General features: G+C 46.8%; 1 protein-coding gene across 1 annotated transcript in view; it reads right to left on the reverse strand.

Annotated features, from left to right (window-relative positions):
• Nmnat2 (nicotinamide nucleotide adenylyltransferase 2) overlaps positions 1-19,175 on the reverse strand; it is a 164,016-nt gene that overhangs the window by 13,509 nt on the left and 131,332 nt on the right. The window contains exons 7-8 of the mRNA XM_027417365.2: positions 18,895-18,939; positions 15,282-15,358 (exon numbers count right to left, since the gene is read on the reverse strand). Coding sequence (XP_027273166.1) covers positions 15,282-15,358; positions 18,895-18,939 — 122 coding nt within the window. The remainder of the gene's footprint in view (positions 1-15,281; positions 15,359-18,894; positions 18,940-19,175) is intronic.

Consider the following 19,175-nt stretch of genomic DNA (forward strand, 5'->3'; position numbering starts at 1 on the left):
CGTGCGTGCGTGTGTGCGTGTTGTGTGCGTGTGTGTGCGTGTGTGCGTGCGTGCGTGCGTGCGTGTGTGTGTGCGTGCGTGCGTGTGTGTGCGCACGCGCGCGTGCGTGCGTGTGTGCGTGCGCGTATGTGTGTGTGTGCATGTGTGTGCGTGTGTGTGCGCGTGCGTGCGTGTGTGCGTGCGTGTGTGCGCGTATGTGTGTGTGTGCGTGTGTGTGTGTGTGTGTGTGTGTGTGCGCGTATATGTGTGTGTGTGTGTGTGTGTGTGTGTGTGTGTGCATGTGTGTGTGTGCATGTGTGTGTGTGTTTCTAGTCACCTTTACTCTGCTTTCCCTATTGCTTAACAACTGCTTAACATAGAACTCTAGTGCTGTTGAAATAAAGGTTGGCCTTGAGCACTCTAGATGGAGAGAGCCTCTCCACTGGGTCACATCATTTTGACACAGAACAGCATGCTTTATCTAGTAAGTTTGAGTATGAGTAAGTCTGCTTCAAGGCTTTGTCCTATAGGCCGGGCAATGCTCAGGAGAAGCAAGACAGGAAGCTGCAGGGAGACGCAGCTCCTCTTGTCATAGCTTTTAGAACATGCACCGGGTTCACTATTGAGTTACAGAGTCTCACACTTGCCTGAGGAAGGACAATGAGATGGCTCAGTGGGCAGAGGCACTTGTCACCAAGTCTGACAATGTGAGTTCAATTTTTTGGACCCTGTGGTAGGAGAGAACCAACTCCTGCAAGTTGTCCTCTGACCTCCACACATGAACTGTGGTGCATGCATGGGTGTCCACACATGCATACACAAAATAAATCAAAATAAAAAAATAAACACACTTTTAAAATTGAAAAACAAACAAAAATTACCCAAGGAACTTTACAAATTCCAAACATGTACCTCATACCTAAGATCAATTAAACTAGAATCTCTCAGAATGGGACCCAGATATCAGTACTTCAAGAAAAAAAAAATTCTCCAGGTAATTCCAGTGTGCAGCTGAGTTCATAAGTCAGGCATATGTAGAATTAGAACTAGAAAAATTGGCATGCCACGGAAGATAAGCGAGCAGCAAGGGGAAGAAAGAAAAGAGAATTCACTGAAGTGGGGGCACACAGACCCCCCAAACTGCCTGCTCCTGGAGAAGTTTTAGGATAATCTCATGTAAGTAACGGCGGGCCTGCCTCCCACTGCTTGACTCTAAGAGCCAGAGAAATGCACATCTGATGGGAGCTCTCTGGGTGATAACGAATGTGAGCGAGCGTTCTAGTTTAAAGCGTGAACAGAATGGCTCTGACTGGCAGTTGGTGCTCATGAGGGAATTGGGCTCTGGGTGGTATCAGTCCAGCTGCTGCTTCCCACTCTGGACCTAATGATCTGGCGCTCAATCAGCAGCTGTGCCAGAGCTTGGTGGGAGGCAGGCAGATGGAGCCCTTGCTGCTGGAGATATCTCTCCTTCCTAATAGTGGGTGACAGACTTGCCCCTGGGAACCACAGATGGGGTGAGGGAGATGATGAGACCTGCAGATTAGCAGTGTCTCTCTCTGGCTTCAGGTCAGACACTAGAGTTGATCTCTGCTGTTTGGGGTGGTGGGCTTTGTGTTCATGCCGGAGAGTGTGTGGTTGGACAGAGATGTCAGGTAGTGAATTGTCTACCCCAAGAGAGTCCAGCTGTTCATCCTGCCCCCACCCCTCTGGTTCAGGTTTCCAGCTAGACCCCTGTCTCTCCTTCCTCTCTGATGCTCCTTTTTGACCTCTGTGCTTATTCTCACTCTTCTCTGACCTCAACATGCTAGACCCCACCTGGCTTTTCTGTCCTTGGACCTTACACTCATACTCTTAATTATTTCATTCCATTTGGAAGCTAACATAAAGCACACAGAAGGCTCTTGAATCAGTATTTCCAGCATAGGGTGCATTTCTATCTTAATGTGTTCATGAGCCTCTGGACCTACTGTTATAAACAGGCTCTCTGGAAGTGTGAATGAGACTGTCCCTCATAGGCTCAGATATTTGTATACTCAGTCCCCAGTTGGTGGAGCTGTTTGAATAGGTGTAGGACATGTGACCTTACTGCAGAAAGCATGTCACTGGGTGCTGTGGGATAATCTTTCTGTACACTGTGAATATGTATTCCTACCATTGGTTAATAAAGAAGCTACTTTGGCCTATAGCCAAGTAGGAAAGCCAAATAGAAAATAGAGAGAAGAGAAGGGTGGAGTCTAAGGAGATGCCAGCCAGCTGTTGGAGCAGCAAAATGTACTAGACTACAGGTAAAGCATGAGCTACATGGCAATATAGATTAATAAAAAGGGGTTGATTTAATTAATTTAATTTCATTGTAAGAGATAGTTAGAAGCCTGAGTTATAGGCCAAACATTTTGTAATTAGTATAAGTTTCTGTGTGATTATTTGGCACCATGTGGTCAGGACATGAAAGCTCCGCCTCTGTTTATAGCTGGAGGCAGGCTTTGAGGTTTCAAAAGCCTCCTGCCATTACCAATGCACTCACTCTGCTTCCTGCTCCCTGCTTCAGGTGTGAGCCCTTAGCTTGCTGTTCCACCTGCCATGCCTGCTGCCTTTGTTCTTCAGTTGTGGACTCTAACTCTCTGGCACCATAAGCCCAAATAAACTCTTTCTTCTATAAGTTCTCTTGGTCATAGTGTTTTATCGCAGCAATAGAAATGGAAGTAATACACCTCCGCTCTCTCCCAAAGAAGTGATTTTTTCCTATGGTCTTTCTCTCTTATCGTTGTACGAGCAAAACTCAGTGTTTTCCTTGTTTCTTCTCTTTCTTTCATATCTTATATTCAGCCTACAATGAAATCCAATTAATTCTGTCTTTAAAACAAATGTGTGAACCAAGTTTGGTAATGTATGCCTGTGATCTCTGCAGTGGAGGTAGGCAGATCAATAGATAGTTTAAGGTGGATTGGATTACACGAGACTCTGTCTCAAAACAACAAAACCACACAAGACTTTGTTCAGTTCTCATTTACACACGGGTCCATGTCTCCTCTGGTATAATGAACCCCCCCAACCCCAAATATCCAGGTCCCAATCCCTGGAATTTGTAATTCCATTTGATTAAACTAAGAGGAATTAATCTTGTGATTACTCTGGTTTATCCAGGTGGCCCTAACATCTTTCTAAGGGGGAGGTAGAGAGGAGATGGACATAAGAGAGAAGATATAAGCTGAAGGAAGGGGAGGCCGAGAGCTAGGACCACAGCACACACTATCTACGACAGTCAGTGCACTGACTGCCTTAGAACCCCAGGGATGTTTATAACTGTTTTTATAACTGTAGGAGAGGTCTATATTTATAGCCACAAAGTTTGCAGTCTTGAGGTCATCCTTTGCCCTGTCCTTCTTTCTCACTTGGATTATTCTGGCGTTCCTATTAATCACTTACCCTTTTCAGTCTGTTCCCAACAGGCAGATTTTCACTTTTGGGTGAGACCTTCTCTATGTTAGGTTAAACTTTCATTCTAGGGTGGGGATATAGCTCAGTGTTAAGAGTATTTATTAGGTATGCATGAAGCCATGGGTTCAATCCCCAGTGCCGCCTAACCCAGGCATGGCGGTGCACACCTCTAATCCCAGCATGTGTGAGCTGAAGGCAGGGGGCATTAGAAACTTCTGGTCATTTTTAGCTACACAGAGTTTGAGGCAGACGTGGGATATATGGAACCCTATCTGGTAAACAAACAAGCAAACAAAATAATTAGAAATAAGTGAGTAAATTCTCATCCCTTGCACATGTGTGCCTCAACTCTAACAGAGTTGTCTTTTAGCCTTTTGGGATCTGAGCAGCGGCAAGAACAAGTGTCTTACAAGACAGTGAATGGAAAGTCAGGACAAGAGCACTCAGTCCATTCCTTAGGAAGAAGCCGTGCCATGAGGCAGGGGCAGTCATGCTCAGTAGAGGGACCTGCGGAAATGTCCTAGTCACAAGGGCCCAGTGAACCGCAGATGCAGCTGATGGCCTCAGGGGCTGGGTGTGGGAAGTGAGCTTTGCTGATCTGCAGAAAGATGAGGTTGTATTTAGAAAACTACAGCTAATTGTTGGTGATGGTTACAGCAAAAACTGCTTAGTTGACTTCCACAGCCTGGATCTTATTGACAGAATGTACCACGTGACTGGGGGTGGGAGAAACTGCAGCTGAAGCTCCTGTTGGTGCCAATTTTATAAGAGTCATTGTAAACTGACCATTACAATGACTATTCGGTTATTGTAAAATTGACCAAATTCTGTATTTACAGAATTGTAATTTACAACTACAGCCATAGTTTACAATAGAGTGTACAATTTTACAATTGTAAATACAGAAAGGCTCTCATGCCTGGTACCAGTGGGTCTACCAGATGAAAGCCTCTAATGCATGGTAGTAATGGGCCTACCAGATGCAGAAGATTTTGGGAATGGAGACCAGAAGGACACAGCCAAATGTAAGGGTGCACACATGGAGAAAGAGGTCAGAACCTGACCCCACACATCACAGCAAAGGACCAAGGAAAGGCTTGCCCATTCACTAAAGCCTTCAGATCCTCTCTAGGATCCCCTTTTTGAGAAAGAAAAGTGCTACAAAAAGCTGAGCTGCCTGAGCCAGTTGCACAAGAGTCTATTTAAAATTCAGACTTTGTATCCTGGCAAAAAGTCTTATTTGTGAAAAATAAACAAACAAATAAAATGAGCAACAACAAAATTGATTCCCCAGGCCTTGGCACTCGGGTATTGATAAAGCATGCATAAAAACCAATCCTAGGGGTGGCAAGATGGTTCAGTGGGTAAAAGGATTGTTATACCAACCTGAAGACTAGAGTTCAATCTCTGGAACCCACAATGGAAGGAGAGAAGTGACTCCCAAAAGCTGTCCTCTGACTTTCACCCGTCACACTTATGCCCCCAAACACATCACACACACACAATGACGATGATAAACCAATCCTAAGCTTTCTTATGTAGTTGCCTTTAGTTGTCACTTTAAATCACAGGGCACTATACTGAACCTTTGTGTGGTATGGGATGAGGACAGGCACCTTAGAACCAGGGAGATTCCAGGGAGAGTAGGATATTCCTCTGTGTGGTGAGGGATGGTTAGGATGCACATCTAAAAGATCTGGTTGCAGGACCCTGAGGACACTGAGCTCTGGGCTGATCATTTGTTCTAGCTCTTCCTGTGGGTCTTGCCCCCAGGAGTATAGAGGTAGAGTGAAGGAGGAGGTGAACAGGGCAGACATGACTGTTAAATCTCACTCCTGATGTGGCCAGTGTACCCTCACAGTGCCAGACCCTAGAAGATAGGGTCACACTGGTCTGCTCACTCATCCCAGGCCTGTGTGTCTGGCCTCGGAAGTGGAGTCCCTATCATTCATCCTGCTTCAACATCCTGCCAGCCCAGCTTTGATCCTATCTTTCATTTTGTGATTAAAGTTTTCCAGGGGAGATGGAGGCTGGGAGGAAGAGAGGAAGTAGGTAGAGGTAGATTCTGCTTCCCAAATATAGGGAATCTGAGAGAAGGATGTGAGATGTGCTGAAGCAGGAAGCAACTTGGCCTCACGGGAGAGCACTTAGGACCCAGGAGGCAAAGCTCTTGGAAGGAATGTGGAGTCATCATCAACCTCCAAGAGGCTGCGTTCTAAGACCTGCCCTGCTGGCTCTCAGGGATGCTTGGTCTTAACCAGACACCTTCCTGGATGCTAACGATGTACAGTTGAGAAAACAGATATGAGTTCATCTTTTGTCTAATGAGTGTCATTAAACAAAATATTAGTAACCAGCAGACAGAGCGCATCCCAGAAATCCACAGCTAATCAGAACGCAGAGAACATCTTACCATGGAGCGCCCAGCCCCAATCCATACATCTACAACACCTAATGCTAAGGGACCAACCTGGAAGAGGGGGAGGAATATTGTAAGAATCAGAGGACCAAGATATCTGCAAGAGACTGCGTCCTATATATATGTGACAGAAAAGCTGCACCCGAGAAATCTCAACAATATGGCCGCCTAAACAAGACTTGAACAACCACAGTACCAGCTGACATGCCAACGTGGATAGGGAAATCTCAAGGGTACCCATCCCTGGATGAGGAACTAGAGGCAATTAATGACTGCTGAGATGAGAAGCAATCTTCCCCTGGGATGAATCCCCTGATTGGTTGTCCAATACTAAATGGTCACCCCTAAACATTAGATAGATAGATAGATGGATAGACAGATAGATAGTACTAAATGCACTCAGCAGTCTATATTATATTATGTATACATATGGAAAATGAAAGAAAAAAGAATAAGATATTTAAATAATTTAATACTACAAATTGAGCAGTTAAACAAAAGATTAATTTTAACTGTATTGCCCCCGTGAAGGATATTGGCAAGTTAATGTTCAGCAAACCCTCTTGTAGTGATTAACACATTATAAGCAACTAGCAAAAATAGGCAAATGAAAGGAACAAATCCAGATTATGATGATGGTGGGTTTTATCCCAATACACAGGCTACTTAGAGTGTTCTAATCAGAGGGCTCAACTTCATTAGCAATAGGACCCAGGATGCACTGACTACCCTGGAAGGCCTCACTGGTAAGATCCAGTGTGGTCACTCTATCAGGGCTCAGAACCCGGGCCACTTTCTTCTCAAGGTGTAGTATACCAATGGCTTCGCTTCCTTCGGGGTCTTTTCTAGATGGTAGTCAGGGATGCACGGCGGCTGTCAGTAAGCAAGGCAAGAAGCATCTACTAATGGCACTGCCAAGTGCCAGGGATGATTCTCAGAGCCTTATTATCACTTTTCCTCCTTACAGCTGTCTCCCAAGATGCGAGTCTCCACTCTCAGCTCTTAGATGTAGAAACCAACTTGAGGAGCTTTGGGAACCTGTGCAATCTACACAGCTAATGGGTGAATTTGAACCCCCTTGGGTCTCTCTTGAAGACTCTTTCCGTTGTTCCATACTTCTTCTAGATCCATCAATAAGACTCATATTTTAGTGACTTGAAAATTCTCCAGTTTAAAAATACCACAACTTGAAAATATACTTGGTGATGTGTGGTGTGGTGCATACCTGCAATCCCAGAGCTCAGGGGCTGAGGCAGGAGAATCATGGGTTTAAAGCCAACTTGGGCTACATAGCAAGATCCTGTCTTTTAAAAAAAGAAAAGGAAGAAAGATTTAAAGGGAGGATGGAAAACACCCACCTACTACCACTACCACCTGCTCTTAAAAAAAAAATTCAGGCCTTTCTTACCACAGCCTAAATCCTTAGCTCATTGCTCTATTTTGTCCCCTATAGCATACAGTTGTAGGCACATTTAGGGGGGTAAAGAGATGAAGGGGAGAGCAGCTTTCATCTCTTTAGCATAGAACCCCATCTATGAGAGCTTCTAAACCACCCCTCAGCAGAGCATCGTCTGTTGGGCTCTGGCTTCTGCGCCTGTCTTGAGGGAAGGCTGGGCCAGAGTTAGTTTGATCAGAGTCAGGCAGCCCCTCAGGATGCCTCTCAATGCAAATAAATGGAGGCCCCTCCTCCAGAGGGGCTTCCCAGAGGAAATCAACCCCACTGCATTGCCAACTTGACAGGGAGTGCCGGAAGTCCCAGAGTTCCGGACTCATGTCAAAAGCCTGAAAACCAAATCAACAGCACCTTTTACTCGGGAACCATGAGCGGGGAACAGCCCCAAATCTTGCACCACTTGCACTGGAGGTCCTTCCCTTGTGGATTCAGCTTGGGTCTTAGCAGTGTGAGGACCTAATCCCTCGGGGATGGAAGAGTCCCACAGGCTTCCTGCTTCCTGGCTGGAGTTAGGCAGTCTGATAAAAAGCCATCTGAGCCTGAATGACCACATGTTTGTCTTTGCTCCATTTATCCTGGGGCCCTGGGATTTCGTCTGGAGTGGTTAATGCCCCCGGCTCTTCCTCTGTTTATTTTCTTTGGTTATTTTCCCAAAGCTGATGGATGTAGGAAGCAGTCAGCCCATGACTGGTTGGTTGGAGGCATGTTGGGCACAGCCAATGAAAAGTAGCCTGCAGAATGTGAGGCTTTGGGAAGTACAGGAAGAAAGGAAAACGGTCTCTTCATTGGCCAGTTTCTGGAGTCTGGTATTACACCTTTAGAGATTTAACCTTTGGGTTAGGTATTGACTCTTGATTATTTAAAATGCCAATATCCTGATAATGATCCATACAGGTGATCATTCCATCTCGTGATCTCTGAACACTTCATCAAAAGTCAGTGCCTTTCCAAATGAAATGAAGATCAATTCACTCACCCGCCATCTCCCCCTAAAGTCTTGTTCCTACCACTGGGTCTTTCACAGCCTCCTCCTTACATGAAATTGCTTCTCTCAATATCTACTTAACCTGGGCCAGGCCATGATTCAACACCCAGCTTGTACTCTCACCTAGGCCTGCTTTGAGGGATGTCTGTCATTATTTGGCTTGTTTTTACCTGGGTAAAGGATATGAAGACTTACATGAGACCCTGTTCTGCCATTCAATAGCTGTATTATCAAGAACAAGTCCCAACCTGCTTAGGCCCCCCTTTTCATGTATATTTTTAAATTGTTACAGTTATGTATTTATTCAGTGTGTGTGTAAATGTGCGTGTGGAAGCCAGAGGACAACTTGCTAGAGGTGATTCTCTCCTTCTCTCATGTGGGTTGCGAATAAACTCAGGTCATCAGTTTACTTGACAGTAAGTGCTTTACCCACTGAGCCATCTTGCCAGCCCCCTTTCCATATTTTTAAGATGCCAATAGAGGTTCCATCTCACAGGGATTGGATTGGATAATCTATGAGATACAGCAAAAATAATAATTCATTTATTGACTGTATTTCCCACTAGGAAGGACAGTAAATAGCCAAATACCTTGTTTTCATTTGTTCTCCCAGCTGTAGCCCAGTGATTGTAGTCACATAGTAGGTGCTCAATAAATATTTCACAATGAAATAATGAGCCCAGGCTGGCAATGCACCCTTTAATCTTAGCTGCTCACAAGGCTGAGGCAGGAGGATCATCAGTTAAGAAAATTTAGGTAGCTGGGTGGTGGGGCACACCTTTAATCCCAGCACTCTCGAGGCAGAAGCAGGCAGATCTCTGTGTGAGACCAGCCTGGTCTACAGAGCGAGTTCCAGGACAGGTTCCAAAGCTACACAGAGAAATCCTGTCTCAAGAAGAAAGAGAGAGAGAGAGAGAGAGAGAGAGAGAGAGAGAGAGAGAGAGAGAGAGAGCCATCTTTAAAATGAATAATACAGGCTAGCAAGATGGCTCAGTAGATAAAAGTGCTTGTCACACAAGTCTGACGACCTGAGTTTGATCCTTGGCACCATAAAAAGGTGGAAAGAGAGAACCAGCTATAAAGTTGTCCTCTGACTTCCACTTGTGTGCTCTGGCACTTGCATGCCATATAATAATAAATAAAACAAAATAATTTTTAAAAAGAAAAATAAAAAAAAAGGGAGAGCCAGGGATATAGCTTAGTTGCTAGTAATGTGTTAAACCCTGAGCTTAAATTCCCATTACTTAACAAAAACAAAAATAATGAAGTAACAGCCAAAGTTACTGGCTGGGTTCAAAAACTTCTACAGTTCCTATATGCTTAATTTCATGTTGGATAATGAAGTGAATATTAATAAACTAGGGTATTTTTAGCCTGCAAGAACCTTGTGGGCAAATACATGCTTATGTTCACAAGGGCACTGCTGAAAGATTGATTGAAGGGAGGAATGCTTAAATCAGAATTAATTTGCCTACCTTCCGCTATGTGATGGATAAAGCGCTCAGTGTCGGCAGAGCCCTACACAACAGGTTGGGTTTTGTTTAAGGGGAGGGTGAGGAAAAAAAGCGCAGCTCTGGCTGACCCTGGAGCCTTTGGCCTTAATTTAATGTAGTTCTTCATCCATGTCTGGATACCTGCCCAGGTGCTTCTGTCAGGATGCAACAAAGGGCTAGGGCGCTTGAGGGAGAAGTGATGGTTAGTATGGATTGCCAACTTGATGGGACTTAGACTCGCCATGGAGACATACCTCCCGGGATGCCTGTGAGGGTGTTATAGAGACATTTAACTAAGGCCGAAAGACCCACCCTGTGTGTAGGCGGCACCATCCCAGGGCCTAGGGACCCAGAAGGAAAAGAGAAAATGAGTGTAGCAGCAGCATTCGTCACTCTCTGCTTCCTGGCTGTGGACTCAGAGTGGCCCTCTGTGCAGTGATGAACTCCACTTTCAAACTGAGCCCAATGAAGCCTTCTTCAAGTTGCTTTGGTCAGGGCAGTGAGAATACAAACGAAGAGAGGAATCTAGCCTGCTACTGAAGTTGGACAGGCGTGGTGCTGGCTCCTGTGCTGGGAGGCTAGCCCAGGAAGCCTGGACCTCGATTCCCCTCAGAAACCAAGAATGAAAATGCCAATCGGGAGGCCACACAGCGGCCCTTTTGTGCTCCACTTGAGAGAAACTTGATGAATATGTACGGAATTTTCTCTCCATGGAATGTAAGGGGACGGCTGTGTCACTGGTCACAGAAGGTCAGAATTCACTGTGGACTGATAAATCTTTGTGCCTAATGGGCACTGTCACTGGGAAACTGTGGGGCTGGGTGTGGCTTAGTCCTTGATGAACCTTGATGGTTCAGGACTTTGAAGCCAGTGATCCTGACTCTGTAGCAGACTGGGGATGATCAGGAGAGGCTGTGGCAGTCCTGCTGTGGACAGTCCCACTCAGCCAGTTTCTAGAGGATGTTAACAGTTTCAGTTTACACAGTAATCTCCAGCCCCTTTGAAGAGAAGCAGGAACAGACTCCTGTTTCTTCCCAGATCTGTTTGAACTGAGTTTTTTTTTTTTTTTTTTTTTTCATAAGAACACTGCATCCTTAAAACATAATTTCCCCTTTACCCCTGAACAAGGATTCTAAGAACCTCACAAACTGGAAAGAGCTGGGAAGGAGCAATTGGCTTGGTGGTGTCCAGATGCAGGTCTGTTCTAGGCTGAGGCAGACTTAGTGTCTGCTTAACCCCAATCCCACTATTTCTGCAAGGAATTGGACCTCTTTTTTGTTTGTTTGAGACACGGTTTCTTTGTGTGGCCCTGGTTGTCCTAGAACTTACTATGTAGACCTGGCTGGCCTCAAACTCACAGAGATCCACCTGCCTCTGCCTCCCAAGTGCTGGGATGAAAGGCGTGTGCCACCACTGCCTGGCTAAGGAACTGGAACTCTTAGCACTGCCCTGGACAGGATAGGTGCAGGGACTACTAGATCTCTGGGTTGACCAGCCATCTAATTTGTTAGCCTGAGCCATGGGGAGTTCTAAGAATTTGGGACTTTTTTCCTTCACTTTATTTTGAGACAGAGTCCCCAGCATTGCTGGGCTCACATGTCCAGTTTATATGGTGCTGGAGACTGAACCCATGGTTATGTGCATGTGAGGTAAGTAGTCTACCAACTGACTATAGCCCTAGACCCAGGCTTTGGATTTATTTTAGGTTTTCGTTTTGGGATTTTTTGGATTGTTTTTTTTTTTTGCTTTTTGAGACAGGGTTTCTCTGTAGCTTTGAAGGCTGTCCTGGAACTCACTCTGTAGACCAGGCTGGCTTCAAACTCACAGAGACCCGCCTGCCTCTGCCTCCCGATTTCTGGGATTAAAGGCCTGCGCCACCACCACCTGACTATGTTAGGTTTTATTTGCTTTACCGTGCTGGAGATTCCATCCGGGGCCTCCCATACTGAGGGGAACGCTGACACCACAGTCTTCTTAGCGTTGGGATTCTGCATTGAGTTCATCTACGTCCTGGGTAAGTTTGCCTACCTGGCCACCCTACCTGGCGCTGCTTTGTCCATCCCTGGCTTCCAGAAAGTTCCAGAGTCACTGTCTCACTCTGGGGACTACAAGTGAGATAATAGGGGCATCCCTTTATTTTTCACAAAAGCACCCCTGAGAGATTAGAATTCTCTGGCTACTCTCAGGAACCCAGAAAGTCAGGAATGTGGAGATTCCCCCATCCTGTGAGCCCCACATGTGATCAGGGGGAATACATTTGGATGGACAATTCTACAGCTATTGGCTTTGCAAACTTTTTTGAGGAAAAAAAAATGTATTTATGTGTCTGCATGTGTGTGTGTGTTTCATAGGAGTACGGGTGCCCTAGGAGGCCAGAAGAAGGCATCAGATCCCCTGTGTTAGAAACCTCCCACATTCCACAACAAGGTTCTTCCTGCCTTCAATGACTCAGCACCAACACCATGTCATTGCTAAAGGCCAATATGACATGTTTCCACTGTCACCATGTTTGAGTAGGCACATGTTCCATACCCCTTTGTTGGGAGCTGCAGAGTACTGCGCCTAAAAGATGGCGCCGGTTTCTGCCTTCCACCAGCCCGACGAGCTCAAGGGTGGGTGGACGCCACACCCCTTCACTCCATAAAGTGAGAGCCATCACTGCCTGTTCTCTCACTCTCTATAGTTACAGGGGGTTGTGAGCTGCCAGACATGGGTGTTGGGGACTCAACTGAGCTCCTTTGCAAGAACACCAAGTGCTTTTAACTGCTGAGCCATTTCTGCAGCCCCTTCAATTTTGTTTCTTTTTTTTTTTTTAAAGATTTTATTTATTTATTATGCATACAACATTCTGCTCCCATGTATATCTGCACACAAGAAGAGGGCACCAGATCTCATAACAGATGGTTGTGAGCCACCATGTGGTTGCTGGGAATTGAACTCAGGACCTCTGGAAGAGCAGCCAGTGCTCTTAACCGCTGAGCCATCTCTCCAGCCCTCAATTTTGTTTCTTAATCAGCTAATGATGGTCTCAATACCAGGGGCTAAGAAAAGCAAGAAAGACCCAAGGTGGGGTGGGGAGCTCCCTGGTCCTCAAACATTGGCATCTGACAACACCCAGAACAGCAGGTAGGAAATGAGAGCCTATGGAGAGTTAACCAGGAGCCAGGGGAGAGACTGGTCAGGCATCAGTAGGCTACTTCAAGCCCTTGAGAGGAGGTTCCTCGCAGGTCCCACTTAGTAAATAGCCCCCAGGGATTTCCTGCTCACACAAGTGACTCTTCAGACTACTGTGCCAGCTGCCAAGCTCATTCCTCTAAATTCCCCGACTGCCCATGTCTCCCTGGACCTCCCTGGAGGGGCCCCAGGCAACTGCTCAGTTTTGCTAAGATGTCTGCCGGTGACTATTTACTTTCTCAGCATCTAGTAGAGGGTGGAAGGCAAAAGCTGGTTAAGCCACTTAATCCAAAACTGAAAGGAGGCTTAAAATTTCACCAGCAGGAAATTGTTCAGGATTGCAGATGAAAAGTCAGGCTACTCAGAATGGTGGTCCTCTGCCACCCCTCCCCTCATAGCTCACAGCCACGCGTACCCGAATGTATATCCTTCACCTTCACTGTGAGTAGAGGCTGAGTGCACCTGGTGTTTGGACCACATTAGTTGGATTTTTCTCAATAGCGTTTGTTACAAGCCAGGCTTGGTGGAGCAAGCCTAGTGTCAGCACTTGGGACTAGTCCCAGGATCAGGAGTTCAAGGTCATCCTCAGCCACACAGCAAGACTGGGGCCAGCTGGGGCCATATAAAACCCTGTCTCAAAAACATAAACAAAACAACGTGGTGTTTCATAGTAACTATGCGATAAGTGCTGTTCTCTGCACTTAAATAATGTCATTTAGGTCTTCAAAAACCATGTGAGGCAAACACTATTAGGCCTATTTTAAAGATGGGAGAACTGAAACTAGACTATATTTTGCCACTGGATGTCTTGGAGTAGAGCTGGAGTCTAAATTCTGATTCTGAATGTTTCTTTTCTCTTTATTCCTCTTCTAGAGATATAAACACGGACAACAAAAGATTTTCCTATGTATGTCATATCTCCTAACACTTCACATTTCTTCAATATCTTAGACCACTGTCAATAATATACCACAGACTGCAAAAACAACTGCAGGCCAGAGTGATACTAAGGAAGAGACCAAATCAATCCTCTTGCCTTTTGTTTCTTGCTTGCTTTGAGTCTGGAGGCCGGCACACTCCCAGTGGCCTCTCCATAGACAATACCTGACTATGGGTCACCACGACACCAATTTCCCAAGGTGTTCCTCAGGAATTGAAGGCAGCAGAAACTAGTTGAAACTACTGACCTATGCAAGTGACCTTTTGACGTCAGATGCTAAAGCTCCACCATTAGAGCCTGCTGATGCCATTATTTTCTGAACATAGCCCAAGTAAAGATTTACACCACCTTCCTCAATTACCTTTCTCTATGCTGCAGACATATGTCATAAATGACCCTTACCTTTTTGCGACCTGGGGCATCTGCCTCTTCGTGTCTGACTGGATGTCTTTTTTTTTTTTTTTTTTTTTTTTTTTTTTTTTTTTTTTTGAGAATGTTTGCAATCACTTCAGTGACTGGAAGGTTGGCATGCCAAACAGTGGGCAAAACAAGCCTCATTTGGTAGCCAGAGGAGCTGGATGATTGACATGGTTGCCCAGCAAGTTCATTTAAAAAAAAAAAAAAAAGCATGAAGCCTGGCAGTGCTGCCAGCAGTGCACTGAGGCAGGAGGATTGCCAGGGCTATATAACAAGGCCCTACCTCAAAAACAATCAGAAAAGCAGCTGCATAGGACCATAGGACCATGAGATTGGAGGCAGTTTTAGCTCAGGCTGTCCGGTGAATGAATTAATAAAAGAGCAAGAGAGAATAGCATGTCAGTCCACTGACTGACCATCTGAGTCAGAGATGACTACTAGAGACGGGAACTTCCAAGTGGCTTGAGTTTACCTGTGCCAAATGAGGCACCTAAAGAACCTACTCACCATTTGCTCTTAGCCATTTGCATTCCCCCCTCTGGACTCCTATTCTCTCGCTAAGGGGAGCCTAGGGTAGAGGTTTAGTACCTCTTCAAAGGCGGCAAAGGAAAACAAGCCACATCCATAATCTCCAAAGCGCAAAGTTTTTTGTTTTTTTGTTTTTTCTTAAACCCTCCCTGCATGTCTCCACACCCCCCAGCAGGCACACCCCAGGCAGCACTTGGAACAAGACATTCTATAACTCAAGAGTGCTTTTTCCCAGGGCTTCCCAAGGGCGAGGATGGAGAGGAGTGTGAATAAACAAGCAGTAGGAGATAAAGCCTGGGATAGGTGAGAATTTTCCTCCATAGTCATGTGAATGAATTACCCTCTTGGAAACTTTGGGGAGGCAAGAGATTCCAGGCTGTGCTGGGGGAGGGAAGACGGAAGCCCAGGTCAAGGATGCCTCTCCCATTCTCCCCTTCCCCCCACAAGCTACTCACATCGGCCTCATTCCAGAGTCCTGGGATGCAGAAGGACTCCAGCAGGTCACTACCGCACAGCAGCAGGATGCGCAACTCTGAGGAGAGAGGGCAGAGTTTGCAAACGGCATCGGAGGGGTCTAGGAGACAGCTCAGCTTTCTTTTCTCATGGCCCAGGTCTCCCTGACAACCCCACACCAGGGTGTCTATAGTTCAATACACCCCTATTCCCTCCCTCATCTCTAGTGGGATTTCCACATTCAGGGGAAGCAGTGCATGGAGGATCACCAACAGTTCTGCCTACCCAAGACACAGACACAACCCTTGAGGGTCAAAGCAGGATGGTGGGCTTTCTAACAGAAACAGCTAGCTATGTACTTTGCTTAAGGGCTCAGAGCACTCCTCGCCCTGGCTCAGACTCTGTAGCCTAGCCTCGCACTTGATGGACTGCTGAGGTTTGAACTCTGGAACCTCCTGTCCCAGCCTCCCCAGAGCTGGATAACAGGAACTTACTTCTGCCTTCTCTCCATTTGGAATGTCTCCCATACAAGTGCCATAACAGTAGGGATGGGATGGATGGACGGAGACCACTAACTGCCAATGAAGTATCTGAGTTGATCAACTGTGCCCTCTTTTTTGTGGCCATAGCCCTCAGAAAAGGGCTTGAGAAGCAAGGCTGGGACCACCCTCCCCTTTACCCGTGGAGCTTCCTGCCTGCCAGGTTTTTTCTTCCCTCATTAAGTCTAATTTGAATGATCCCAGTGAGGCCCATTGTCATTTAAAACCTCCAGCAAAAGGGTGGCTTATTACAAAAGAGTGATGGGAAAAGAATCTAGAGATTCTTGACATTCCACAGAGTGTCCTCCAGCCAGGGTGCAGACCTCAAGCTGCCCAAGTTTCTGCTTCTTCCAGTATGTCTGAGATAATGAGACCACCTGTGCAGAGCTGGCCACCAGTCCTGCAGACACAGCTGCTACCCTGTGGCCCCTGATGCTGAGAGCCCAGAGGTTGTTTGCCTGACTTACACCCCAGGGCTGGGTAAGGGCTTTCTGATGTTGAGCTTGCCCCTGTTCAGCAGTTTCCATATGGGAATGAGGCAGGTGGAGAAAACAGCCAGCATCCCATTGTCTAGATGTCTGGACAATGTCTGCACTGGACCAGGGTCTGCATGCCCCACCCCTACCCCGGGAGCCCAGTGAAGGTTGAGAGCTTATATTACTCAATGATCTCTTCAGGTACAGAACCTGAATTTGTCCTTATGTCCCTGGGGCCTGGCAGTGACTGGCATATGGTGGAGACTCAGACATGGTGAGTAGTTAAATCAGCTGATGATGTGGTTACAGAGCCACAGGGGCTGCCTGAGAACCCCTGGGCAGTTTAGGGGCATTCTTACAATGTCTGGTTTTCATGCCTGGGGAGCAGAGAAGTGTATCACAGGCATCTGGTGGATAGAACGCTGGTAAACCACTCCACAGTGTGCAGGGCACGCCACCCCCCCCCCGTGCCCCCAGAATTATCTGCCCCTAAAAACTAGCCGCACCACAGTTGGAAAGCCTGAGCTGGGTTTTCCATTCTTATGTTGGGACTCACTCTCTTCCTAGACTTTTAAAATGAGCCAAAGCACAGAAAGGTAGAGTGAAACCTCTGACTTCTTTTTCCCCCCAGCACCAGAGCAGATGTGTCATTGGTAACAGACAGGTGACCCTGGCAGAGTCTGTGGTCCCGCATGAAGCCACTGGAGGGCAGCAGTAATTTCCACATCTCCAGGCTACAAGTCCTTATAACTTCCCAGGGGAAGCAATCAACTGTTGGAACACAAGAATGGGATCACTGATGCCAAACAAGCTAGGAGAAGGAGGCTTTTCCTTGTGATGTGTGCAAGGGGTTTCGTTAAGGGAACCTGTGAGTACCAGGACCTCACAGAGCACCAGAGTCAGGATGCAGGCTAGTCCTTTGCCCTCCACTGGGGCCCTGCCTCCCTCCCTGGTCATCTTGATCCAGGGCCAGTAGGACTCTCCCTCTACACTCCCTGCTCAGGAATTCCAGCTATGTGTAGCCCAGTGGCCCACCCCAGCTCCCACGGTACACCAAGGCAGCTGCCACCTGTATCACTGCAAACCCAGAGTCTATCTGTCAGCAGGGACTTCACCACTCTCCTTTTCAGAAGCCAAGAATTCCTCATTCCCTGTCTTCTTCATTCCCTGGCCCATTATCCCTTCCTGTCAGACACTGGGGATCTTTCCCCTTCTAGAGAGCAAAAGGGATCAGAGGTGGCTAGCAGATTTAAGAGGCAGAGGGGGTGTCCCCCAGTAGGGACAGCATAGCCTAACATAAGCTGTGCGTGCTGCGTAGGGAAATAAGTTCCCAGAAGTCTAATAGAAAGTCTTAAACAGGGAAAAGACAAATATACGTAGGAACACAATGGAAAATCCTAGGACTGTTCTGAGCTCTGCTGTGTAGAGATTGCCAGTGGGGTGTCAGTCCTTGGAGAGGGAGAACTGCAGGGAGGTGGGGTACAGGACTTTGAGCCCAGTCCTGGCAGCTTTACCCCATCTCTGCCATTGGGGGCTCTGGGCTTACAGAACCTACTTGCTTTGTGGGGAGAGTCCAGAAAGCCAGGCGTCCACTTTCCTGCAGACTTCAGGGCACATAAGCTGATATATAAAGATACTGAAGTCTAGAAGGGTTAGTAGGAAGTGAAACACTGGGCACTCCCTTGTTGCTTTGGTTTCATGCAGTTTGTTTAACTGCATGCTACTAGCATTTCATTTTGACTAATGGCTCTGCTTAGTAACTAGTTGTCAGGATTCTACAGATGGTTCTAGCAAAGCGATATGAATTAACTCAGGCATTAAGGTGCTCAGACAGGTCATCATCTCCATGCCGCTCAGAAACATAGTAGAAGCCAGATCCCCGGTGCACACTCAGAGGAGTGTCAGGAAGGCATCTAACATCTTTGCAGCTAGAAGTTAAATCCATGCAAGTTGGAGACAAAGTTGCCTCTGCTTCTAGAGATCAGCTGACTCTCCTCCACACCTGTACCAGTTCCATTCTGGCCTGCCTCTGTCATCCTTTTCCAGCTGCAGGCATTTGGGGGTCCCCCCATCTTTCACTCTGGAACCTTGGAAAGGCTTCACTTTACTGACTTGCTTCAATTACTTACACAGCTGTCAGCTCCTCCCCATCAGACAGCTGTTTATAAACCAGCTTCTTCCTGCTCTGGGTTGAGCACAGGGGCTCACACAGATAGTGGGATACCTGAGCTCCAGCCAGCCCTTGCCTCCTTCTCTACTTGAAAGCCCCGGAAACTGGACACTGCCTTGTTTGTGTGCAGTATCTATGGGTAAAAACAATGGTCTCTCTCATTAGCTATAACGCTCAGCTTTCATTCTTTTAGATGAGGGAGGGGAGCCTGTGACAGGAAGACTACCCACTGAGCCACTCCTACCAGGAATGAGTTAAGGGATGTTAAATGGGATTTAGTAAGATTATCTGCAGAAGGAGCATTCTGACAGTAGACCCTGTTGCAAACACATTTCAGAGGTTTCAAGCCTCCACCCTCCCTGACATTGCTGCTTCTGTGTGATTGGAGGCAAGAGGCTCCAAATGTTCCCACTTTGAAAGCTCAACTCACCAATCTCTTCATACCGCATCACTGTGCCCAGGTTGGCATTCTCATCTGGGAAGAGAGGAGGGGGAGCATTAGGGAGCTGACAGCCTCAGTGAGAGTGCCTGGGTGGGATGGGCAAAGATGTGTCAGATGACAGGGAGCATCCCCACCCCTCCTGGGGCAGAGCTTCATATTTTAGGGATTTTCATAATTAGCACGTTCTATTTATGTGTTTTAGGCTGCCCTTAAGAACTGTGCCCTTAGAACCCAGGACACACGATTTGGGGTCACAGGAGATGATCTCC

Source organism: Cricetulus griseus, chromosome 5 (assembly GCF_003668045.3).
Source record: "Cricetulus griseus strain 17A/GY chromosome 5, alternate assembly CriGri-PICRH-1.0, whole genome shotgun sequence".
Lineage (NCBI taxonomy): Eukaryota > Metazoa > Chordata > Mammalia > Rodentia > Cricetidae > Cricetulus > Cricetulus griseus.